This window comes from Cervus elaphus, chromosome 14, assembly GCF_910594005.1.
Source record: "Cervus elaphus chromosome 14, mCerEla1.1, whole genome shotgun sequence".
Lineage (NCBI taxonomy): Eukaryota > Metazoa > Chordata > Mammalia > Artiodactyla > Cervidae > Cervus > Cervus elaphus.
The window spans coordinates 29,398,403-29,423,530 of NC_057828.1; the positions used below are offsets into that span (position 1 = coordinate 29,398,403).

General features: G+C 37.4%; 1 protein-coding gene across 4 annotated transcripts in view; it reads right to left on the bottom strand.

Moving 5' to 3' along the window:
• NVL (nuclear VCP like) overlaps window positions 1-25,128 on the bottom strand; it is a 92,102-nt gene that overhangs the window by 59,506 nt on the left and 7,468 nt on the right. For 3 of the 4 annotated variants that reach the window (XM_043923540.1, XM_043923539.1, XM_043923542.1), the window contains 10 exons: window positions 21,772-21,826; window positions 20,939-21,211; window positions 17,916-18,048; window positions 17,619-17,695; window positions 16,958-17,092; window positions 15,268-15,369; window positions 12,810-12,927; window positions 7,539-7,683; window positions 3,046-3,310; window positions 1,386-1,604 (listed from right to left, as the gene is read on the bottom strand). In XM_043923540.1, the coding sequence (XP_043779475.1) occupies window positions 1,386-1,604; window positions 3,046-3,310; window positions 7,539-7,683; window positions 12,810-12,927; window positions 15,268-15,369; window positions 16,958-17,092; window positions 17,619-17,695; window positions 17,916-18,048; window positions 20,939-21,211; window positions 21,772-21,826 (1,522 nt within the window). Of the gene's footprint in view, window positions 1-1,385; window positions 1,605-3,045; window positions 3,311-7,538; window positions 7,684-12,809; window positions 12,928-15,267; window positions 15,370-16,957; window positions 17,093-17,618; window positions 17,696-17,915; window positions 18,049-20,938; window positions 21,212-21,771; window positions 21,829-25,128 lie in introns of all 4 variants that reach the window. The other variant, XM_043923541.1, reaches the window with a different exon arrangement.

The following is a 25,128-nucleotide window of genomic DNA, read 5'->3' on the forward strand; positions in this document are numbered from 1 at the left end:
ATATATTGTCACCCTGCTTATGTAACTTATATGCAGAGTACATAATGAGAAACACTGGGCTGGATGAAGCACAAGCTGGAATCAAGTTTGCTGGGAGAAATATCAACAACCTCAGATATGCAAATGATACCACCCTTATGGCAGAAAGTGAAGAAGAATTAAAGAGCCTCTTAGTGAAAGTGAAAGAGGAGAGTGAAAAAGTTGGCATAAAACTCAACATTTAGAAAACAAAGATTATGGCATCTGGTCCCATCACTTCATGGCAAATAGATGGGGAAACAATGGAAACAGTGACAGACTTTATTTTTTCGGGCTCCAAAATCACTGCAGATGGTGAGTGCAGCCATGAAATTAAAAGATGCTTGCTCCTTCAAAGAAAAGTTATGACCCACCTAGATAGCATGTTAAAAAGCAGAGACATTACTTGGCCAATAAAGATCCGTCTAGTCAAAGCTATGGTTTTTCCAGTATGGTTTTTCCATATGTATGGATGTAAGAGTTGGACTATAAAGAAAGCTGAGCACCGAAAAATTTATACTTTTGCCCTGTGGTGTTGTAGAAGACTCTTGAGCGTCCCGTGGACTGCACAGAGATCCAACCAGTCCATCCTAAAGGAAATCTGTCCTGAATATTCATTGGAAGGACTGATGCTGAAGCTGAAACTCCAATACTCTGGCTACCTGATGTGAAGAACTGAGTCATTGGAAAAGACCCTGATGCTGGGAAAGATTGAAGGCAAAAGGAGAAGGGGACATTAGAGGATGAGATGGTTGGAGGGCATCACCGACTCAATGGACATGAGTTTGAGCAACCTGGGAGTTGGTGATGGACAGGGAACCCTGGCGTGCTGCAGTCCATGGTGTCGCAAAGAGTTGGGACCCAACTGAGCGACTGAACTGAACTGAAATGGATTGGAAATCATTAATGAACCATGAAGGAGCGTGAGAGTGGAAAAGAATAAATGAAAATTAACCGAAAATTTCAGGGGCACTAAAACTGTTTTGATCCCAATGAGTGTGATTGAGCTCAGAAAGTATTTCTCAAATAATTTATTCTTGATTGAATTCTAAATCTTTTTCTCTTTAAACCTCATTGCCATAGAATTCAAACACAACCAAAAGAGTAAATATAAAACAAATCTCAGAAGGATGAAAAGCCATCATTGGGGTGTTACAATAATAATATTGTATTACTATACAATAATAATTATTATATTATTGTATTATCATACAGTAATATTATTAATATATCATTATATAATAATAACAAGAGAACCTATCACAGAAAGTGTATCATCATGCCAATTTAGACATATATCCCACTACACATGCATGGCTGTTTAGGCATCACACACACCAACAACAGTTAGTGGCAGAAACACCTACCAATATCGCCATGGTGAGCTCTTCTCTAATGTCTTCCAGGGCACCAATATCTGCCCATGTCACATTAGGGACAGTGGCAAAGCCCTCCCTTTTGGCAGAGGGTTGGACAGAGGACAGAGCAACCATGAAATCATTCAACTCAATGCACAGTCCTTTAAGCTGTTCCTCTGAGAGGGGAGCCTGGTCCCTTAGCAACCCCAGCAGCCTTTGCAATTCTTCCTTAAAAGAAACAAATGAGGGAAAAACTGAACAACGACAAAGCTTGTTGAAAAAGTTACTGTTTACACTTTTAAATATTCTTAGTGCAACATTTCTGTAAGGTATATAAACCTCTATACATTTTAATAATTTTCTTCATTGATACAGGTCATTTCTTTTGCTCTGATTTAGCCAAGAAAAGATATATCGACTATTAACAAAGATAAGAAGAATAATTTTTATATACTATACTAGGGCATGAGCAATTGGTAAATATTCATTTCAACCACTATGTATTTCCAATTTTCACTTTTTACATATTCAAGAAACAGGTGAATTTTGATAAAATTAAAGTTACTCTGGTGGCAGTATGATTTTATAATACGGTTCTTTGATGCTTTATCAACTAAGTAGAAAGCAGGCGATTTTCCTTGTACTAATGAAACTTGAACTTCAAAGAGAGATTTCTTGCTCTTTGAGGAATATGAAAAGAACAGGTATAAAAAGTAACCTAATAATTCAATTAATAAAATCATAATTTACATGCACTATTACAAAAGGAATAAGTCTATTATTATTCTTAACAGATATCCTTTTGGTTCCAAATGAGTAAGGAAGAAACAAATGATTTGAAAACCAAAGACCTGGATCTAAGCCCCTGCTCTGGAAAGTAGAGGCCACGTGGCCTCAGGCAAGTCACCATCTCTTACACTTCATTTCTTTGACTATAAAATGGAGCCAGGAATGGTATTTATTTGACAAAGTTATATGGATCAAATTATATAAAATCCCCCTGTTCAAGCTATAAAATACTATATAAATGTTATACTGAGTTTTCATGACTCACAAGACTCAAAATTTTAACAGATCTTAGATGATAAACATCCCTCTCAAATTCCCAGCACTGTCCCCGAGCTGAAGATAGGGCCAAGGATATGGTTATGTCAGCAGACTATTTTAGCCTGCCTAACAAAAGATGACCTGGAATTATAACCAAATGTCAATGTTATCACAAAAGTTGACAAATTTTCTGGAAAGAATTAGAAAGTAAACACCAGAGAGTCAGGCAGTCTCTGCCGTACAGACACCTATGAGAATCCTGCTGTTGCGTAAGAAAACAGAAAAAGACTCTACATCAATAAATGAGCATGGTTATGCTCCAATAGAATTTTAATTTATAAAAACAGGAGGCAAGTAGGTGGCCACCGCGTGCCACAGTGTGGCAACCCCTGCTCTAGATTTCACAATCATTATTAGAAAGGGAATTTATTTGGAATCAACTGAAAAAAGTAAAACAACTTGTACTTCTGAAATTTTACATATACTGGGTATAACAGTTATTTTAAAGACAGTGCCAGTGAAACAGAAAATCACAAACTTTAACCACACTGACACCTGCTTGCTTTTAAGGTTAACACAAATTAGAAACATTCAAACGACAGTTTAAGGTCATTTAAGGTACCTGTATAGAAAGCAGCTGGGTTTCAGAAGTGGGTTCAGTTCCAGTCCTTTCCTCCTGGTCTCCGTCAGAGGGTGAAGCTGCAGTCTCAGGATGTCTCCCGTGCCGCTCCCGCAGCTCCATCAAGACCCTGTTGACTGCACACACGGCCGCCTCTCGGCAGAGCGCCATCAGGTCAGCGCCAACGAAGCCCGGCGTGAGGTGTGCTAAGTGACGAAAATGAAAGGTTTCGGGAAGTCTCAGTTTCCTGCACAAAGTTTGAAGTATTCTGTGGAAAAGACAAGGAAAAGAAATTCAGATTCCTAACCTACTAGTAAAAATAAGCCACCAAATATATTTATGGGGATGCCCCTGGTGGTTCAGAGGTTAAAATCTGCCTTGCAATGCAAGGGACATGGATTTGATCCCTGGTCGGGGAACTAACATCGCACATACCACGGAGCAACCAAGTCCCCACGCCGTGACTACTGGGCCCCCCGCCACAACTAGAGTCCATCCACCAAAACAATAAAGATGTCGTGTGACACAATGAAGATACTGAGTGCTACAACTAAGACTCGACATAGCCAAATGGTAAAGCTATATATACTTAAGGAAGTCCTCCTTCTACGTCAATGGTATTACAGTGGACACAATTTAAGATCAAACAGTTCACTTAACAGACATAAGATCAAACAGTTCACTTATTCAACAAATGCTAACTCTCTAATATATATCCCACCTTATTCTATTAGGAATTAAGGTATAAATATCTGTTGTATTAGAAAATAGAATAAAAAAGCAGGTTTTTAAAAAATATTCTGCCTTTAAGAGTTTGACAGTATTACAGAAGAAATAAGATACATGATTTATAAGAATATAAGGTAAATTCTTTTAGAGTAAATTAAACGGACATCTGCCAGAAATAAAAAAGCCTCTAAACTCAAACCATTAGCTTTATTCATCACAAAAAGTTATGTTGATACAAACTTTAATACCCAATCCTATATTAGGACAGTTATTTCTCCAACGTCATCTTTATTTACTGCTGATCCCCTGTATTGCATGTGTGAGAAACTCTGCTCAGCTCAACTGACAACATGGTATGTGGCAATGAAATGTGGACTTCTGGATAATTATTATCACTAAGGGAATACTTAAAATAATTTCTTGCAACAATGAATAAAAGTTAAAAATAATAAAGATATTCTGCACAAAAGGTCTGATACCAGACCACTTCAGTTTGAATGTCAGCTCTGCCACTCTGTGTTACTTCATTTCTGTGCTTTAGTTTTCTCATCTGTTAAATATATAATAGCACTTAATCATAGGGATGTTAGGCGAATATATGCAAAGGTGCCAGAACACTGGCTGATGCATAGTAAGTTCCCAATAAATGTTCATTATTATTATTTAGATATTGTGATATTATATATTAACCTGGACAAAATAATAAGTTATGAAATTTCCAAATTTGTAAGAGAAACTAATAGTTTAAAATGTCAAGCTACCAGACAGTAAGTTACAGAAACATCCTTTGGGATCATGTAAGTGAACAAAACAGAAGCAGATGAACATTACTGACAAATGAAAATTGTCACTTAGATACTGTAAATAGTAGGAGTGAAGAAAAAGTTCCATTATAGAACTACTTCCTGGGGTTCCCTGGTGGCTCGGTGGTAAAGACTCTGATTGCGAATGCAGGAGACACGGGTTGGATTCCTGATCTGGGAAGATTCCACATGCCGTGCAGCAACTAAGCCCATGTGCCACAAATACTGAGCCTGTGCTCTAGAGCCCGGAGCTGCATTACTCAGCACATGTGCTGCAACTACTGAAGCCCACAACCTAGAGCCCCTGCTCCACAACAAAAAAACCCACAGCAATGAGAGGTCTGCATGCCACAAGTAGAGAAAAGCCTGAGCAGCAACGAAGACCAGCACAGCCAAAAATAAATTTAAAAAAATAAAAATAAAAAGAACTACTTCCTCAAAATACAGATCTCATTTGCTACTACGCATAAGAATACTAAGAAATTTAGAATGTTAAAGAAAAAATAGCTAACATAAAATAAATATCATCATTTTTTCAGTAATAGTCAACTCCTAAAAAAATGTAGTTTTGGTCATCATACTATGCAAACTCCTCAGATGGTAAAGAATCCACCTGCAGGAGACCAGGGTTCAATCCCTGGGTTGGGAAGATCCCCCGGAGAAGGGAATGGCAATCCACTCCAGTATTCTTGCCTGGAGAATCCCCACTGACAGAGGAGCCTCGGGGGCTATAGTCCACGGGTCACAAAGAGTTGGACACCACTGAGCGACTAACACTAACATGGAAACTTCAAAGGAGGAGAAAACTACCATTAAGAGATTTCCAGTTTTAAGACAACTGAGTAAAGAAGCTGGAGCAGGAAAAAAAAAAAAAAAGAAGCTGGAGCTGGTGGCCTGGACTCAGAAACTGAGGTCTACACTGTCTACAGCAGATGAGCCAGCCCTGAAAGAAAAGTCCTGTAGCATCAGTTCCCCTATTCTGTATTGATTGATGGGTCACTCAGGTCAGCCCAGATTCAAGAGGAGGAGTCACGGACCCAGCTCCCACTAAGAGGAGGGCCGAGAATTTACAAACACATGCTTTAAAACTGTCACAATAATGAACCCCCATGTTTTTATCACTCAGTTTCAATAATTATCAACATTTTCACAGTCTTATTTATCCCCCACATTCCCCCCACCCGGAGTGTTTTAATGCAAATCCCAGGCATTATGTCATGTCAACTGTAAATATGTCCATATCTAATGAATAAAGACTTTTTAAAGGAGATTAAAGGGACATACCAACTACATAGCAGTTTTTAAAAAATGAAAGATTAAAAGAAAAATGGACATTTGGGGGCAACTGGGAAAATCAGAATAGATTGTACTAAGTAATATTATTATCAGTGTTAAGTTTCTTTACTGTGAAAAATGGTATAGTTACACAGAAGGATTTACAGCTAAAGTATCATGATTTCTTCAACCATCCTTCATATGGGCTGGCAAAAAATAAAGATATATACACATATGCACACATATACACACATGATGTTTCTACATAAAGAGTGAAATTAAACATAGCAAAATGTTAACAAGTAGTAAATTCAGCTAAAGGACATACAGATATTCATTGTATTTATTGTATTACTCTTTCAACTTTTCTGTAGGCTTGAATATTTTCAAAATATGACTACCTAGGAAAGCCCTTTAAGGACTTTGTTGATGATGGAATAGTGGATCAATGAACAATGGATTTTATCTAGTAGGGATGGTGGGCTTTACTGTGTCTATGTCTCTATCATTAAGTTTGGCACTTAACCAAAAAAGGATGTGATAAAGGATACAGGTCTTATTTCTCTTTCTGTACTGTAAACATCCTAAAAGCAAGGATTTAGAATTCTTTATATTCCTTACATTACCTATCCTAGTAGTATACATATACTATATGCTTAATACACGTTTCCTAAATAAATGCAAACAACTTAACTTGAGTAGCTGAGTAACCATTTAAAGATTATACTAATGTATGTGAGAACACAATGAGCACACCTATAGACGACGCTGAATACAGCAGCTGGAGAAGCAACTGCCAGTCAATCAAAAGCTGAAGCCACAGTAAGTACTAGCAAGAAGGGAAGGATGACCTCTTCTTCCTAATGCTTTCTCCTGCCCACCGTGTCTTCTGATCAGTTTTATGTTCGGCATTCATAAAGTCTCCTGTTCATCTCTACCCTTCTTCCCTGTCCCCATGCCTATCCTTTCACCATATACTACTTTCCCTAAAGGCCACTGATGATCATGTACAGCAATTTATTGTATTGTATTGTAACAATACAGCAATTGTTATTAACTTAAGCTGAAAGTCACTATAAATATGGTATCAGAACAGTTCTTGACTAGATTTCCTTTACTCCACTGCCTGAACAGTGCCTCCCCAGATATTTTTGTTATTAAGATGCTGCTGGTGGACACCTCTTTGTTCTTGGATATTCAAACCCAATTACTAGGAAAGGGTGGTCTTACAGCAAACAGACAGCTTTCAACTCTCTAGCTGCCACTTAATATCTGCCAAGGAACTTATGACTTTAGGCAGATTAGTGCAACAGGTTAAAATATGGTACTCAGACTTAACCTACATGTGGACCAGTGAGCACTAGTTCATAGCTATAATCACTCTCCTTAGGCTAACTGTCACATAAAAAACACAAGACACTGTTAATAAGACAGATAAATGAATGTGGATACATAAATCCATTATCACTACTGAAAAAGCAGCCTGAAATAACTGCCATATTAGTGAATAAATTGTTTTCTTAAGCATTAATTTAATGTGGGCTTTTTCCTTTCCAAATCAATTTCACTGGCACGTAAAGAAAGAGACAAGAGAGAAAGAAGGCTGAATGGCATTTTTCACCCCTCATTTTCAAAGCATGCAGTTCAGATGACATCGTGGCACACAAACTTCATTCTCTAAGAGTATACCTTTCTCTGGATGCTTCATCCGGGATACCTAGGCATATTTCTCGGTCGAACCTTCCTGCACGTCTCAAAGCAGGGTCTAAGGAGTCTGGTCGGTTGGTAGCTCCAATGACTAGGACCCGAGCTGTAGCGGCCACGTTATTCAGCTCTAATAAGAACCAGACAGAGCATGAGTGGTAAACAAGACACTTGACATTAAGGATAATAATGTTATCCAAGTTATTAAGTGGTTAGACAGAAAGTATTACACAATGACAATTAAATATTATATATATGAATATAAAACTAACATTTATTAAATGTCTAATATGCGAAAGATATGAGGAAAATACAAACTTCGTCCTCAAGCAGCTCAATCTATTTGAAGCACAGTAAGTATAAACAAAGCACCACAGTAATGCAATGGAAGATACTATGAACTCAGACTGAGGAATCAGGGAGAACTTAGGGAGCAGGTAACATTCCAGAAAGGCTTAAAGGGTGAATACGCTATTTTTAAGCAGATATAGACGAATGAAATTCTACATGGCAGAAAGAGAATGACTGAAAGCACAGGGGTACAAACAGGTGTGCCATGTTTAGACGGGGTGAGTGGTCCAGCATCAGGAAGCCTGGGCAAGACACAGTAGTATGTGTCTGGCACTGAGATGGGGAATACAATACAGTCTCCATTGCTCTGGCTTAATCTAGATACAGATTTTTATTAATGAACGGAACACAGGGCCTAAAGTGTGTCTTCCACAAGTATTATTTCTCACAACTGAACCAGAGTGGACTAACGGAGAGACTGAGGTTTACGTACCAACCCTGCGCCCCGCCCCCTGCCCCCCCCAACACGCAGGTAATGGCTAATGAAGTCCTCTAACAGCCAAGTCATGGGAAGTTTATAGGACATTCTTTTGCCAACAGAAGCCACGAAAGCTTTTTCTGTTAAGATTGTGTTTTGGAAAGACAACTCTAATAATTTTGAATGGAGTAAAGAGGAATAAATGCAAGAGTTTGCTGTGATTTGAATACAATAATCAAGTAAAAGATGAGTGAAAGCAGGCACATAGGAAATAAAAAAAGAAAACCCCAATTTAAGGTCCAAGTTGTAGATGAAATCAAAAGCACTACACAAATGAGTCAATGTGAAGGGGGAGGAGAAGGAAGAGACAAAGACAACTCAGTTTAGAAGCTGTTAGCTTAAATGTGGAATACAGAAGAGGGGTCAGACAGCAGAAAGGGCCACAGGGGAAGCCAGTGGACCCAGTGAGCATGAGGGGATGTGGGATAGTTACCTGCAAGTATCTAGCAGGCAGCGGTGAACATGGTTTGGAAGTTTATCAGAAATGAAGGTTAGAGATGTAATTCGAAAATTTTCCAAAGATGAGCTGACCAGGAGATAGCTGGAAGTAGGTAGAGGGCAAGAAGAAAAGAAGATCAAGTGTAAAACCTTATGGAATATCTTTCTTTAAAGGATGGGGAAAAGGAGGCAAGTGAGAGAAAGTGGTAGAGAGCTATCAGAGAACACGAGAGGGACAGAGAGTGTTATCAAGTCAAGTGTGCTGACAACTACAAGGACAAGGTAATCACAGTATCAAATGCTCCCAAACCCACTGCTAACACTCACTGGGTGCTTGTCCCGGGCCAGGCACTACTCTAGGCACAGTCCCTTCCACCAGTTAACAACTCTAAGAGGTGGCTTCAGAGGGATGAGGGCTAAAAGCACACCCAAAGATGCGGCCAATGGTAATCGTCAGCCACCTTTCTGGGATTAGTTTCAGTGAATGGCAGAGGCAGAGAGACAACTACACGGGTGGGGTTACAGAACAGAACCAAATTAGAAACATTTAGTTGGCAGTAATTACTCTCTGGATAAAGAAAAGAGGCATAAGGTATATCTTTAAGTGAGACAGGAAGGCTCTTTAATACTTTTTGAAAACTGAAGAAAAGGAGTCAGCTAAAAAAAGAGACTCATGCTACAAAAGGAGATCTGTGAACAAGCAGAACTATTATATTTTATAGGTAACAAGGTGACACCCTGTAATTGAGGTAGCACCATGAGTTACAAACTTGCAGTCACAGAAAGATGTTCTTACACTGAACCCTCTCTGCACTAATGCTGGTACAGAGCCAAAGCTGTTCCCCCGCTGACTCAGGGGTGCTTCCATTCTCAGAGCTGCAAACAATGACCAAGGGTGGCAGACAGCTTCCTTCTAGATCATGTTGCTCAGACAAAACAGTCTTGGTGATGAGTTCTGAATACAGCAAGGGTTAGTAACAAAACTCAAAAAGAACAATCATGGAAATCTGTTAAATCTTCAGAAATGAAAAAAATCCTTCCCCAGGAAATCAATACTTAGCAACATAAAGGTTGTTTCAAAAGCTTCTAGAAAGATAAAAATCAGACCTCAGCTAGGATTGGCCACCCACTATAAGACAAACATCATTCCTTTTCTCCCTCTTCTAGAGGATTTGATCATTTTAAGCTAAAGTTATATTAGCCAAAAGAATGAATTTCTGATTATTAAAAAAAATGAAGCTTCAGTTCTTTTTACACAGAGTTAATTAAAAAACTGGTTAACATGTTTCTTGGGTAACAGCTCTCACAAATAAAGCATTCGTGGGTACGTCATTAATTGTATATGTGTAAATAAATAGCTGGATTCTAGTCGATACTTCACCAATGACTCAGTCTGCATCTGGCCCTCAGCTCTCTGTGTATCAGTTTTCTCATAAACAAATGATATTTTTAACATCCTTCACAGGTCTTAGTAATTAAAATTATGTCTGAGTTTCGTTGTTAAAATTAGGTGAAATTAGAATTTTTTTTAAAGTGGTCTCAATTATCTTGTAACATATTATTTACTTAAGAGTTTCAACTTACTACAATTTCAGATTTATAAACTCTGAATAAGGTTTTTACAAAATTCTCAAACTGTAGGAAGAAAAATGACTACATGTCACAGGTTATTTGGGGAGACAGAGAGAAACAAGCCCCCCAAAACTGCAGAGTTCCTCTGCAGAATTTATGATTGACATCTATATCCAAAACTTTATCTCCCGTCTTGTCCCACTCTTGCTCCCCCTCAGCACTGAGAAGTGGCAAAGGAAAGGCAGGACTGAGACCAAGCAAGATTCTGCAGGGCTCTCCTGGGTACAAGCCCCTCCAGGTCCTCTGCTTCTTGTCTGGTCCTCCCAGAGTTCTAAAAAGTGAACTCAAGCAGCTAATAATTAGCACAAGGGAGTCACAGGAAGGGATATATAGGTAACAATCTGCAGGGATCTTTGAGTTGTTCGATAGAAACTAAGACCCTCTACCCAGTGGAGCACAGTGACTACACGCCGACCACAAGCACAGAGACCCCAGACTGGCCGATGATTAAGATTCCCGAAACATCACCATGCCACCAACCAATCAGGAAAATGTCCCAAGAGCTGATCTCATGCACCCTGAAACCCTCACCTCTAATGCTGCCTTTAAAAACCCTAGCCAAATAGCATCAGGGATTGGGGTCTTTCAAGCATTCGCTACCCATTCTTCTTGCCTGGCGCCCTCCAACAAACACTGTACTTTCTTTCATCACAACCCAGTGTCATTAAATTGGCTTTGCTGGGTGTCATGCAACTGGATCCAAGTTCAGTTCAGTAATAGGTTGACTATGTAAATTGAATTGTTTACTGTTTTCCCTATTCTGGTTTAAAAAAGAAAACCTTAAAACACACACAGACACACACCAAAACTTCAACGAGATTTCAGTACTGTTCTAGTAATAAGTAGTCTGCTTAATCCCTATACTTAGTCATTTTTTTCACATTTTAATATCTCTGAAATTAGAATGCTTATACTATCAATGTGATAAGCATTATGTCATATTCTGATTGGTGTTATGTCTTTTTCCTTCTCAGATGTACATAAAATGATGGTGTATATTATGATAACAAATTAGCTTCAATAAAATACGGTAATTCATTGGGGTCTGAGAGAAAACAAAATTCTGTAAAGCAATTATCCTTCAATTAAAAAACAAATTTAAAAACATGGTCAGAACATAGGCCTTAAGACATTGCAAGAAAATTTTACATAAAACAGCAGAATAAACAGCCTACAACCTACCATCACAAGAAATGCAAATTACACACTATTTCAAATTTTCTTATGTACACAAAACATATGCTATTTTCCAGCAGGTAAGATTTAGTTCCAAAAGTTCTACTTGTGCTGATTTCTTTCCTCCAAATTTGTACCCAACAATCATTAAACAAAACTGGAAAACAAGTTACAGATAGGAAGGAATTGCAGTATATTTAACAAAGGATTTGTTTCTATAATATATTAAAATATAGTATTCACTAAAATTTTTAAAAATTCAATCAATGGGAAAAAGATGAAAAAAGGGATTTTTGAAAGAATATGAAAAGCCAAAAAATATGGAAAGATGATCTACATCAATACTAATCAGGGAAATGCAAGTAACAACAAACATACCACTTTTCATCCCTCAGATTGTCATAAACTAAAACAATTCAGTGTTGTGAAAAATCTGGAGGAAGGGTGACTCTCGCATAGTACCGGTTGGAAGGCAATTTGCCATTTCTTACAACAATTTTAAATGTATAATCTTTAACCATTACCTCATCTTAGAAAAATTTGTGCACCAAAAAGGCCCATTTAAAGATATCCCTTACAGTTCACTGTAAAGAAAAATCAAACAACTTGAATATCCATCAAAATGGAAATACTTAAGTACAATATAATGAATTTATCCTAAAGAATACCAAGCAGCAATTAAAAACAGGTAGATATAAATGGATTAAAATGGCAACATTTGGGCAGAAGGTGGGAGGGAGGGGACATATGTACACCTATGGTTAATTCATGATGACAGAAATCAAACCAATATTGTAAACCAATCAATTAAAAATAAATAAATATTTCAAAAAATGGCCCATGGCTGATTCATATCAATGTATGACAAAACCCACTGGAAAAAAAAAAAAAAATGGCAATATTTCCAAGATACTATTAAGATACAAAGAGTATAGAATAGTGTGTATGGTGCAGAGTATTAGAAAAAGCAACACAAGATTTTAGTGTATTTATATATGTGTGTAAATGCGTTAAAACCATAAGATATATTCCAAAAATTAATGATATAATTTTTTATGAAAAGAAAAAGATTTCTGTTTTGTACTCTAAGTTTTATGCTACTTAAATATTTCATATCTTCACATCTTACAGTATTTAAAAAATACCATTATCTCAACGTGAATTCACTGTTTCAAACTCACCGTCCATGCAGGTTAGGAGCTGGGCTACAATTCTTCGCTCCATATCTTTTGAAGCAATTTCTCTTTTGGGGGTAATAGCATCAATTTCATCAATAAAGAGGATACATGGTGCATTTGACTAGAAATAAGAATATCACACACAAAAAATCATAAATGTAAATGTATAGATAGCATATTAAAAAGCAGAGACATTACTTTGCCAACAAAGGTCCACCTAGTCAAGGCTATGGTTTTTCCAGTGGTCATGTATGGATGTGAGAGTTGGACTGTGAAGAAAGCTGAGTGCCGAAGAATTGATGCATTTAACTGTGGTGTTGGAGAAGACTCTTGAGAGTCCTTGGACTGCAAGGAGATCTAACCAGTCCATCCTGAAGGAGATCAGTCCTGGGTGTTCATTGGAAGGACTGATGCTGAAGCTTTGGCCAGCATACTTTGGCCACCTCATGCGAAGAGTTGACTCATTGGAAAAGACCCTGATGCTGGGAGGGATTGGGGGCAGGAGGAGAAGGGGACGACAGAGGATGAGATGGTTGGATGGCATCACTGACTCGATGGACATGAGTTTGAGTAAACTCCAGGAGTTGGTGATGGACGGGGAGGCCTGGAGTGCTGCGGTTCATGGGGTCGCAAAGAGTCGGACACGACTGAGCGACTGAACTGAACTGACTGACTGATTCCCTATACTGGTGTGGTTAAGTATATATGTTTTTTCAATCTTAAAGTTCAGAGACCATTCACCAAAAGAACTACCCTAAAGAAAGCAGTTTACACATATCTTATTGTACTGACTTTCACCAGGAAATGGGGAGACTGGAAAAGAGGGGTGCTAGACCACATGATTATTAAGTATTGGCTGTTACGCATCATACCAGCATAGCACTGGTTCAGAGAGAGCTAGATAAACACAAAACTAATAACTAAGTTTGCCCTTTGTCTCTTTTATCCTCATTCATCATTTGTCTTCACCATGAACACAAATGTAGTTACCTGTCTTTCCGCTGTATGCCAATTAACAAACAAATCAAGTTCATTTTGGATTTTGGGAAACAGGTAACACCTTAAAGAATGTAGCTTTGCTCTGCATAGTACCCTTCCCACCCTCCACTGCATCTTCCACATGTGTCCACAGCTTTTCTAATGCCAGTCTATGTTTAGCTCACAGGACACATCCTGACCAGACCCACCTGTGAATGACTACAGGAAGGAAGAAATGAACACATTCCCTCTGGAGTCTGACTGGAACCAGGACTTTACCCCCTCTCCTTTTTGAAATAAAAGAAACCTATATTCTAACCCAGGGAGGATGGTTTAGGGGACACTAGTCTATCTTCTCGGTCTGCTGCCTTTCCAAATAAAGTCACTATTCCTTGCCCCAACTACTTGTTAACAATTTATTGACCTGCCACAGCAAGCAATACAGAGCTTGGACTAGGTAACAAATTTTGCTACTTTCTTACTATTTAAAAAAACATTTTCAAGTACTGGTAAAATATACTCTGTCTTCTCAGCTTTGCATTTCAGATGCACTGGCCATGTTCACCAGTCCCAATGTATTTGGGATGCATATGATGACAACGTAAAATTAAACTTATCAGTATTTTTTTACTTCTTAACCACAGTGATGACTAGTGATTGCTCAAATGAGCATGATGTCATAGTCAGTATTTACTGTAGTGTGTTAGACACTACATTAAAAATTTACATGAACCCTTTAATAGAATCAACAACCCCATGAGATTTGATCAGTATTATTTGCTAGGAAGGAAACTCAGGGTTAGAGTGGTTAAATCTCTTGCCCAAGATTACACAATTAGTATGCGGTGGCCTAAGGATTTGAACCTCTGTTTCTAACTTGAAAGTACATTTAACCATAAGACTTTACTGAAGATAAAACTTCAAAGGAATACAAATGTCATCTTCCTCAGAAGTTCTTTTTTTTTTTCCTCAGAAGTTCTTAAGCAGCCAAATTTTAATGAGCTATAATCAGAATAAAATCCAATCTGTAATCTCTCTGGTAATAGAATCATCTTTTCACAGCTTCAGTTTTGCAAATAGAGAAGAGTCTATGCTGGCAGTTCTATAGTTGCTTTTATAATAACCCTTAAATGTTAAAAATGCTCACACCGCTTACAGGTTGTCTGGGCAAACCTAGGTTGAGGAAAGTAAAAGTAAAAAAAAATATCACGAGGATAATCTATTTTCAGCATATTGCTATTGGGTATGACAGTCAGAACTTCTCACCAATTATGGTATTTTCAGATTAAACAGATTATTTTACCCAACAATCTATCAATTAATCTACTTTAAACATTAAGCCATCATGAGGAACAAATTACCATGTTTAGAAAAGAATGGCCAGTGAATATGTTAATAAATACCAACCTTAAACAAAACAAGAACTTCCATATAGCCTTATATGATCTGACAACCTGACATTAAGAGTCATTAGCTGACTCACCACAGCTTGTTCAAATAGTTCTCTTAGCTTCTGTTCGGATTCTCCAGACACTCCGGATACAATCTCCGTAGCAGCTACTTTCAGAATTGGAAGATCAAGTTCCTAGGCACAAATATATTATAAAACGACTAAATTTTCAAAGTTTCACTTACCTACTTTTTCTTTACTTAGTCCCTCTCTCAAAATTACATTTTTTGAATGACCAATTTTCTGAGGAACGTTGTATCTTTTTGTACTGTTCCAATGAAAAATATTACTTAAAAATCTGAAATTTTATCCAAACACATTGACTGGATACCTTCTATTTATGTTTACTTTACAGATATCATAAAACTGTTATTATCGCTTCTGAATAAAGGGTCTTGAATCTTAAGAAATATATTTGCCCTTACTTAGAGCTGAGCCAACACAAATTCATGTTATTTATCCGCTGGGTATGAAACAGCAGGGACTGTGACACGGTCACTTCCCACACACCCACTGGCGCATCTCCCACTGAAGAAACCCAGAGAAACAGCCAGTGACAAGTCAGAGGCAGACTCTTAAAGGAAGAGAAACTACCACTGTCCCACCAATATAACTGGCAACCCTACTATTCTTCTGACTATCTTGAAATTTCACTTCTTCAATGATATTCTCTTTAACCCTAGTTCTTAATGTGGGTAAAAGCAACAAACCAACAACACACCACACAGCATTCTGCACTTCCGTCTCCCATTCAGTGTCATCGTAACCATGAAGCAACATTTATTTGTGTGAAAGACAGTTTAATGTGTCTCACATATTATCGAAAAACCCCTTATAGATAAAAACTGAGTTTCTTGTACTTATCACTATATCTCAATGTATGGCATGCACTAGTTACACAAAAGATTTATTTAACAAATGAATAAATGAGGCAAATCAATTTCTCCAATTAAAAACAATTTTCTTTCAAAGCACACTATTAATGACTGACATAGTGTGTTACTCTTCAAACTAAACTTACTTGGACACTTTGCATTTTACAGTTTCTCAGAAACCTGATGGGGCTAAAATTAAAATTGCTAAGTTTTTATTTTGCCAACTGAGTATCTATTATCACCATTTTATTTTGTTTTAGTTCTACCACTTTATTGCTACCAACCCATCTCCCTCCACCCTCGTGCATGCATGCTCAGTCATGTAATCCCATGGACTTCAGCCCGCCAGGCTCCTCTGTCCTTGGATTTTCCAGGCAAGAATACTGGAGTGGGTTGCCATTTCCTTCTCCAGGTATTATCACCATTTTAGAAAGGACATTTTTACACAAGAAGGGATAAAAACATGACTCTGGACGGAAATTCTGAATAAATTTGGTTCTATGTAAAATATGATCCTCCAGTTTTATTTTATTGCTCTTGAAAACCACTAGCTTAAAGGGAAAGAACACTGACTAAAAACAAGAACTAAAACAATGGTAAGAACTAGAACTAAAACAAGAACTATGGTTAAAAAAATGGGCTCTTTATATTATTTGGCTTCCCACCCAATCCATGCCATATAATTGGATACATTAAAAAAAAAAATACCATCTCACAAACAGTAGCATGAAAAGAAGGAAGAAGGGATCAGTCCTCCTGAGAATACGCCAAGTCTGGTTCAAGTTGACCAATGAGAAAAAATAAAAACAACCAAAGAACAAAAGCAAACAAACGTCAGTAAACCTCACCCCAGCAATCGCATGTGCAAGTAACGTCTTCCCACAGCCTGGTGGTCCATGAAGGAGAACTCCACGTGGGGGTATGACACCCAGGTGGTGGTACACCTCTGGGTGACGCATGTGTATAAGCATCTTGCAGACCTCCTGTAGGAATGAACAGGAATGATGTCCTTCACAGCCCCAAAGAGAATGAATCAATGTGGAATAAAAGGACCTGTTCTTTGGAGCAGCAACATGCAGTAGACAGGCTTTAGACTTACAGCTGAGTTTGAATCCAGTTTTGGTAACTGTCAGGAGGCATTAGCAATAAGCCCTCTCTAAGCTTCCATTTCCAAAGGGTAATAACACATACTTTGCAGAAAGAATGAATAGTAACTAGCATAGTAACTGAAACAGAGTAAACACAAAAAAACACCAACCATTACAACTGCTAAAGTGCTACTCCTGATAAAGTATCCTATGCACACTGTAACTGAAACGGTGAAAAAACTGAAGATATATTTCTTGCATCCCTTGTGACCCTGAAGGGGGCAAGTCAGGCTTGCCCTTCTCACCTTCCTGGCTTCCTTTTCTATACTCAGTTCCTATCAGATACAAAGAGGAAGGCCTCATTTGAATACCTGATTGGCAATACACCCATCTGAGGTAGAAATTCTGAATCTGAACTAACTTTTAATGTTGTATCATTGCCGCCAACGTCTTCGAACTTCACACTGGAGATCTGTAATTCTAGCCCCTTGGCTTTAGCTGGTAAACAAAAAAGGAGGAGGTGAAAAGATTAGTGATTCAGTAGTGACTCAGAACTATACTGAATAATCTTTACATAAACAAAGGTCCATTACATACTGAAATATTTTCTAGTAAATGTCTCTACACATAGGAGGTTCCCCAGGCCAAAGAGCCTGGAATCACGATGTCTCGCTCAGAGTGAATACAGCCACCGCCACCCACAAGACTTCCATCTCACCTTTCTTCTGCAGGATAGCTTCTATTTCCCCATCTACTTCCTGGAGATCTTCTTTCTTCTTTTTGCCTCCTTTGCTGTTTAGCTTGCCTTTCCTTTTTTTGTTACTCTCCAGAAGTGAAGAATCTTTTGAATTCTGGAAAAAAAAATTAAATGTGTCATGTCTGAAATTAGGCCATTTAAAAAAAGGCGGGGGGCGGGGGGGGAGGTTACTAAAAAAATAAATAAATAAAAATACATTCCAGCCCTGGTACTTTCACCCGTTAGCTATTCCCAACATTTTAGCTTAAGGGTGACCTCTGCTGGGGATGTCCTTCTCCATAACCTTAATGCTCAGTTTACTTCCTAACACCTGAAATACCTCCTTTCCAGATTCTTCTAGTTAGAATTAACCTCTTCTTCACACTCTCAGAACACTTAATTTGCAACTGTGGTACAGCCTATACAATCTGCTTATAAATGAGTGGCTCACCTGTCTATGTTATTTCTTCCTCACTGAGTTGTGTGCTTCTGGAGTTAAGATAATAGCACTCATCTTTTATTTCTCACTGAGCCTTTTACGTAGTTGGTATTCATCTGATGTCTGATCAATCACTAAATTAAATATGACTAGAAAGCTGCTCTGACAGCCACATAATTCAACATAAAAGTCAAGCTTTGTCCTTGACCGTGCCAACAATAATAATGTTCTTTAAAGACAAAGTAAATAGATTTGGAAAAGGCCTATTAATAATTCAAAAGCAGAGGGGAGAGGCTTGCCAAATCAAAGAGGTTGGTGCTTGAAAACCACTTAGAATGGCATCACCCAAGAGAAACATACCACCACCCACATATGGGAGTTTAAATATTCTAGCTGTCATTGTTTAGTTGCTAAGACTCTTTTGTGACCCCATGGGCTGTAGCCCACCAGGCTCCTCTGTCCATGGGGTTTCCTAGGCAAGAATACTGGAGTGGGTTGTCATTTCCTACTCCAGGGGACCTTCCCGACCAAGGGATTGAACCCGCGTCTCCTGCATTGGCAGACATATTCTTAACCACTGCACCAACACGGAAGCCCAAATATTCTAGTAGCCACATTTAAAAACGGGAAAAAAAAGAAGTGAAAGTATTTTGTAAGAAAATAATAATCTATTTTATTTAACCAAATATATTCAAAACAGTATCAACATATTGTCAGTTTAAGAATTATTAATAAAATGTTTTACATTGTTTTTACAATAAGTTGTCAAAGTCCAGTGGATACTTTATATCTACTGCACATCTTAATTCAGACAAAAAATTTTCACAGGAAATACTTGATGTGTTTATATTTTATAAAATCTACAGCTGAAAAAGTATATTCACATACCCAAGTTATTTAAAATATACGTAGACGTTTTCTAATAACTAAACTGATAGTTTTTACATTTAAATTAAAAATTCAGTTCCTCATTAGCACTAGCCACATTTCAGTGGCTCAACAGGCACAGGTAGCTAACATTTGCCACACCAGACAGCGAGATCCGGAGCACAAGCAGCCACTCTACTTGGAGAGAGATTACATTAAACCCCCTCTCTGCCAGGCATTAAAAGAATCAGGTAAGAATGATGTCCGATGTGCACATTTTGCAATAGTCCATCAAGCTTTACTTTTCTTTATATATGGTATATTCCAATTTAAAAAGATTTAAAAAAAAGGGACTTCCCTGGTCATCCAGTGGCTGAGACTCCTTGCTTCCAACACAGGAGGCTTGGGTTTGATCCCTGATTAGGAAACTAGATCCCACATGCTACAACTAAGAGTTTGCATGCTGTAACTAAGACCCAGAGCAGCTAAATAAATTTTTTTTAAGTTAATAAAAAAATTTTAAGTGTCTATTTATTTTATTCATTTTTCACAGTATATCTATTTATGTTGGATCCCTCAAAGCATCATCCGAAACTAAAAATAAACCACACAGATAGTTTAGCAGCTACCCTCCCTTCTGTCTACAATCATCAATTTTCTGTGATGCACACCAGAGGTAGTTACTCCTTAACTTTCACTAATAAAAAACAACTCAGTAAGTTTATCAGGCACTAATTCACAAACTAACAACTTCACATATTTTAGCCAGGGACACATTATTAAACAAAGTCCCTCCTCTCTTGGAGTTGCCATTCTTATACGACGACCCAAAAACAATTATACAGAGTCATTTTAAATACTTAAAATATAGTGATTTTTTTTTTTTTAAGTACTTGAAAAAAGTAGGGTTAGGAAACAGAATATCCAACAATGTGCTATTTTACATGTCCGGGAAGGCCTCTCTGGGAAGATCACAAGTGAAACAAGATGTGAAGAAATGATGGAGGGACTTCCCTGGTGGTCCAGTGGTGAAGACTCTGAACTCCCAACGGAAGGGGCACAGTGTGATTGATCCCTGGTGGGGGAACTAAGATCTCACATGCTGCACAGTGCAGCCAAGAATAAGAATAGATTTAAAAATTAAAAGAAGAAATGAGAGAGTAAGCCACAGGAATCTCGGGAAAGATGCTCCAAACAGAAAGTACAAGTGTGACTGTCCCAAATGAGAGAAGGGTCGGCATATTCTAGAAACAGCAAGAAGCCCAGTTGTAGCTGAGCCCAAACTGGGAGGTGGGAGAGGAGGTGAGCAGGAGGTAAGATTAAAGAGACAGCAGGGAGCCAAGTCAGGCGGGGCTGCCAACTGCAAGATCTCTGACTGAAGACTGAATGAAGCCACTGGAGGGTTTTTAATAAAAGAATGACAATCATCAGACTTAACTTGTAAAAAGAAATCTCTGTGTGTAGAATAAACTAGGGGATCAAACACAGAAGCAGCTGAAGGTTATTTCAAAAGTTAAAGGAAGAAAGAGTAGAAGCCTGGACAAGGATGAAAATGATGACCATAGTGGGAAGTGAGCAAATTCTATCTCAAGTTCCTAAGCCTTTTACAATACACAAGAATCTACTTGGTATTACATTCAGTGAAAAGGGTGTAATGTATTCCAACTACACGAGGCTAAAATCCCACCATAAAAAATACCTCTATCTCAGAGATCAGCTTCTTATCATTACACTTCTCATCTGATAGATCCGCGAAAAAACTGTCCTTCTTTCCACCTGGGGTTTTGTCAATAAACCATCCTCCTTCAGAACCTCCGGCAGGGGTCTTTGAAGGAACGGAGCCTGTTCTGGAAGTTATCCGTGGTGATGAAGTAATGGTTTCTTTTTGTTCCATCTCAGGAGTACTTGAAACAGAATCGGGATTTCCTTTCCGATACAAGGAGAGCAGGGAACTGTTCATATGATTTGCTGACTGGCAGAAACATTAGCATAAATCACTCAATAGGCACTTATGAAAGTTTGATTACCTGTATTAAGAAGTTTTCTGTATTTTCTTCTCAATATCTTTTCCCAAAACAATTACAGTCAGAACATGAAGGTGCTCACAATACAATACTTGACAAACATTTACTATTCAAAAAGATGTACCCCCTTCATTCCAAGTTAATGTACAAATTTATACTTGGAAAGTAAAACCAAATAAGAAAGGTTGTTTCTAAAACACAAAAGTATAAAAATGAGCTGGTAGGCAATTACTATCCTATCAGTTCAACTAGATCAAATATAACCATATCATCATCACTTTTCTGGCCATTCTCTTCCCTTCTTTTCCCCTGTGTTACAGGCTATACACACAAATACTGGAACGATGGCCAACCCATGAGTTCAATGCTCCACACAGAAATATTCAATTATTTACTGATGAAGAGCTTCAAAATCTCTTACTCTATTCCGTACTGATCTTTTCTGAGGAGGATTCAAAATGATTTTCTAAAAATCAAAGGTCATTGGTTCATTAAATATCTGGCTTACCTGTGGGTCTGGGTAATCTTCCATACTTGAATCATCAGAATAGCTTTCAGCATACCTCAGTAAAAAGAAGAAAAAAAATGTAAATGATTTTCTCCCACATCCTAAAAAAAATACTACCCAAAACAAGAAAATATAGTGAGGCGCAATACTATGGTGGTAAAGAATTCAGGCTTTGGAATCAGAGAAATGTGGATTCAAAATACAGCTTTAAAAAAAAAAATCCATCTTCACAAGATACTAGCTTTGTAACCTGAGCTTCCTTATCTATAAAATGGAGATTATAAATGATGTCTATCTCACTGGCTTATCGGATTTCCAGATGGCACAGTGGTAAAGAATCTGCCTGCCAATGCAGAAGATACAAGAGACACAGGTTTGATCCCTGGATTGGGAAGATCCCCTGGAGGAGGGCATGGCAACCCACTCCAGTATTCTTGCCTGGGAAATCCCATGGACAGAGGAGCCTACCAAGTTACAGTCCATAGGGTTGCAAAGAGTCAGACACGACTGAGCACGTACACACTGGCTTATCAGATGATTAAATAAAAGCTTTAAAAAAATTGTTTTGCCCTACAATTCATGCTCCACAAAATTAATTATAAAGAGTTAAATGAAATAACACACATAGAAGAAAAAAGTATAGGTAATTATTCTATACACTCTTGTGATGAGGTCTAAGTATATTAGCATAAATCATAAAAGAACAGATTGAAAGATATGACTAAGTAAAGATGTATAATTTTTCTAATTAAAAGACACTATAAACAAAAGTAAAATGTAAATGGGAAACTGTGACAAGCATTTGTAATACATTTAAAAAGAGATACTATTTTACACAAAGAGCTCTGACAATAAGGAAAACTCAAATAGATCTCAAATGAAAAACAAAATTCATAAATAAGCAATTCACAAAGAAAACACAAAATTAGTTATCAAAATATTACAAGTGAAAATAACACAATCAACTTTTTGCCTATAAAACTGGCAAAGATTAAATAATAGTATATATAACTAGAACTGCAAGCATGTTGAGAAATGCACTCTTTATACAAAACTGTTGGGAATACAAACCAAGGCAACTTTTTTCGATGGCAACTCCGTAGGTACCAGAAATCTCAAAAATATAAATCTTTTTGATCCTAGAAATACCACTTTAGGACTTCAACATTAAAAAAGAAATCTGTACAAAGATACATACACTAAAGGATTATTTATTACATATACAATAGTGCAAAAATGGAAACAACTCTATGTCCACAAATGTGGAACTAATTATAAGAACTATGGTAAAGCCAAATGAAAAAGGAGCAGCTATAAAGAATGAAAAGGAGTTATCATCCATAGATCCTACAGTTAATAAAAGGAAAACAAAAGAGTATCTGGAAAACTTTTATGTCAATAAACGCCACAAATTTTCAATGCCAAAATAAGTGAAATGAACAAATCTTTTTTAAAGTACAATTTACCAGTGCTGATTTAAGGAAAAAAAAGGGGGGGATGAGACCTATGTCTACCAAAATTAAATGTTACCAAGCTCCTATCCACAAAAAGACTCCAGGCCCAGTTTAATTCTGGATGAATTCTAAGAAACGTTCCAGAACAAAATAACAGTAACATTATACAAACTTTTTCATAAACTAGAGACCAAAAAAAACACATACTTTCCAACTAATATTATAAGGCCAGTATAATAAAAGTCTGAAGAGGTTAGATAAGTATTCTGTTGGAACTCATACCAAAACCTGACAAAGAGCAAAAAAAAGAAAGAAAAAATTTGGATCAATGTGAATACAGATGTAAACATCTATAGAAAAAGATTAGTAAACAGAATTTCAAAATATATAAAAAAGATAATGTATTAGGACTAAGTAGGGTTTGTGGCAGGAATGCAAGAATGGTTTACCACTCAAAAATCAATAAAATTCACCAGATTCAGAGAATAAAGGGAGAAAGCCAATAATAAAACCCTTAAATATCCACATAAAAAGCATTTGACGAATGTTATGTCTATTCACGATGAAAACTTTCAGCAAACTAGGAATGTTAGGAAACTTTCTCAACCTGATAAAGAACACCTTTAAAAAAACCCACAGCTAACATACATTTTGTTGCTTAGTCACAAAGTCGTGTCCAACTCTTTGCGACTCCATGGACAGTAGCCCACAAGGCTCCTCTGTCCTTGGGATTCCCCAGGCAAGAATACTGGAGTGGGTTGCCATTTCCTTTACAGGCTATCTGCAGTTAAAGCCTGATCATACCAAATGTTGGTAATGTGTAGAACTCTCACATGGTAACAGAGGAACTCTCACTGCTGATGCAAAGGTAAAATGATACAAACATTCTGGAAAAGAGTCTGGCAGTCTCTTATAAAGTTAAATATGCAGTTACCATATGACTCAGCTATTCCGGTTCCAGTATTCAGAAATGAAAACACTCCCCACAAAAATGCCAGTACATAACCGATCATAGTAGCTTTATTTGTAAAAATAAAAAAATGAAAACAACCCAACTGTCGGTTATTATGTAAGCAGATTTTAAAAAATAGTGGTATATACATACATACATACACAGCAATAAAAAGCAACGGAATTTTGATACACACAACACTGATAAATCTCAAACTCATTATGCTGAATGAAAGAATCTACATTTTTAGAGTATTAATGCATACTCTGCAATTCCACTTATACAAATTCTAGAAAATATAAACATATAGCGACAGAAAGCAAATCAAAGGCTACCTCAGAATAGGAATGGAAGGAAAAATAAACTGCAAATGGGTGCAAGAAAATTTGTGAAGTTGATGGATACACTTAGTATCTTGCTTAGGATAATGGTTTAATGAGTATATACATATGTCAAAACTCAATACACTGTACACTTTAAAAATGTACCACTAATTGTACGTCAATTATACTGCAATATAGTCACAGAAGAGTCAACAATATTACTTCTTAAACAAAAAACTAATTGACACCTTTTTATATACCTGGCATTGTATTAGGACAGAGAAAAACAAAGCTAACTAGAAAGTTCTGTAAGTAACACAAATAATCTCATACGCCACATGACAGAAACGCTATACTAAGTATCGTTAAGGAAAAGCTGAGAAAGGAGTCCAAAAAGGCTTGGAAGGCAAGAAAATAAGCTTTTGAAGGCTGACTCTTGAAGGCTGAGTGAAAGTTCAGGAAGGGGAAATGAACACTCCAGCTACAGAAAACCACCCACACAAAGGCACAAAGAAAGAATCTAACCTCTCTGAGGAACAGGGAGTACTCAGCATGTCTGAAATAAGTCTGGAGAGATTTGGTAAGTATTCTGCAGGAACTTATTGGCAATGAAGAGCCAAGTTATCCT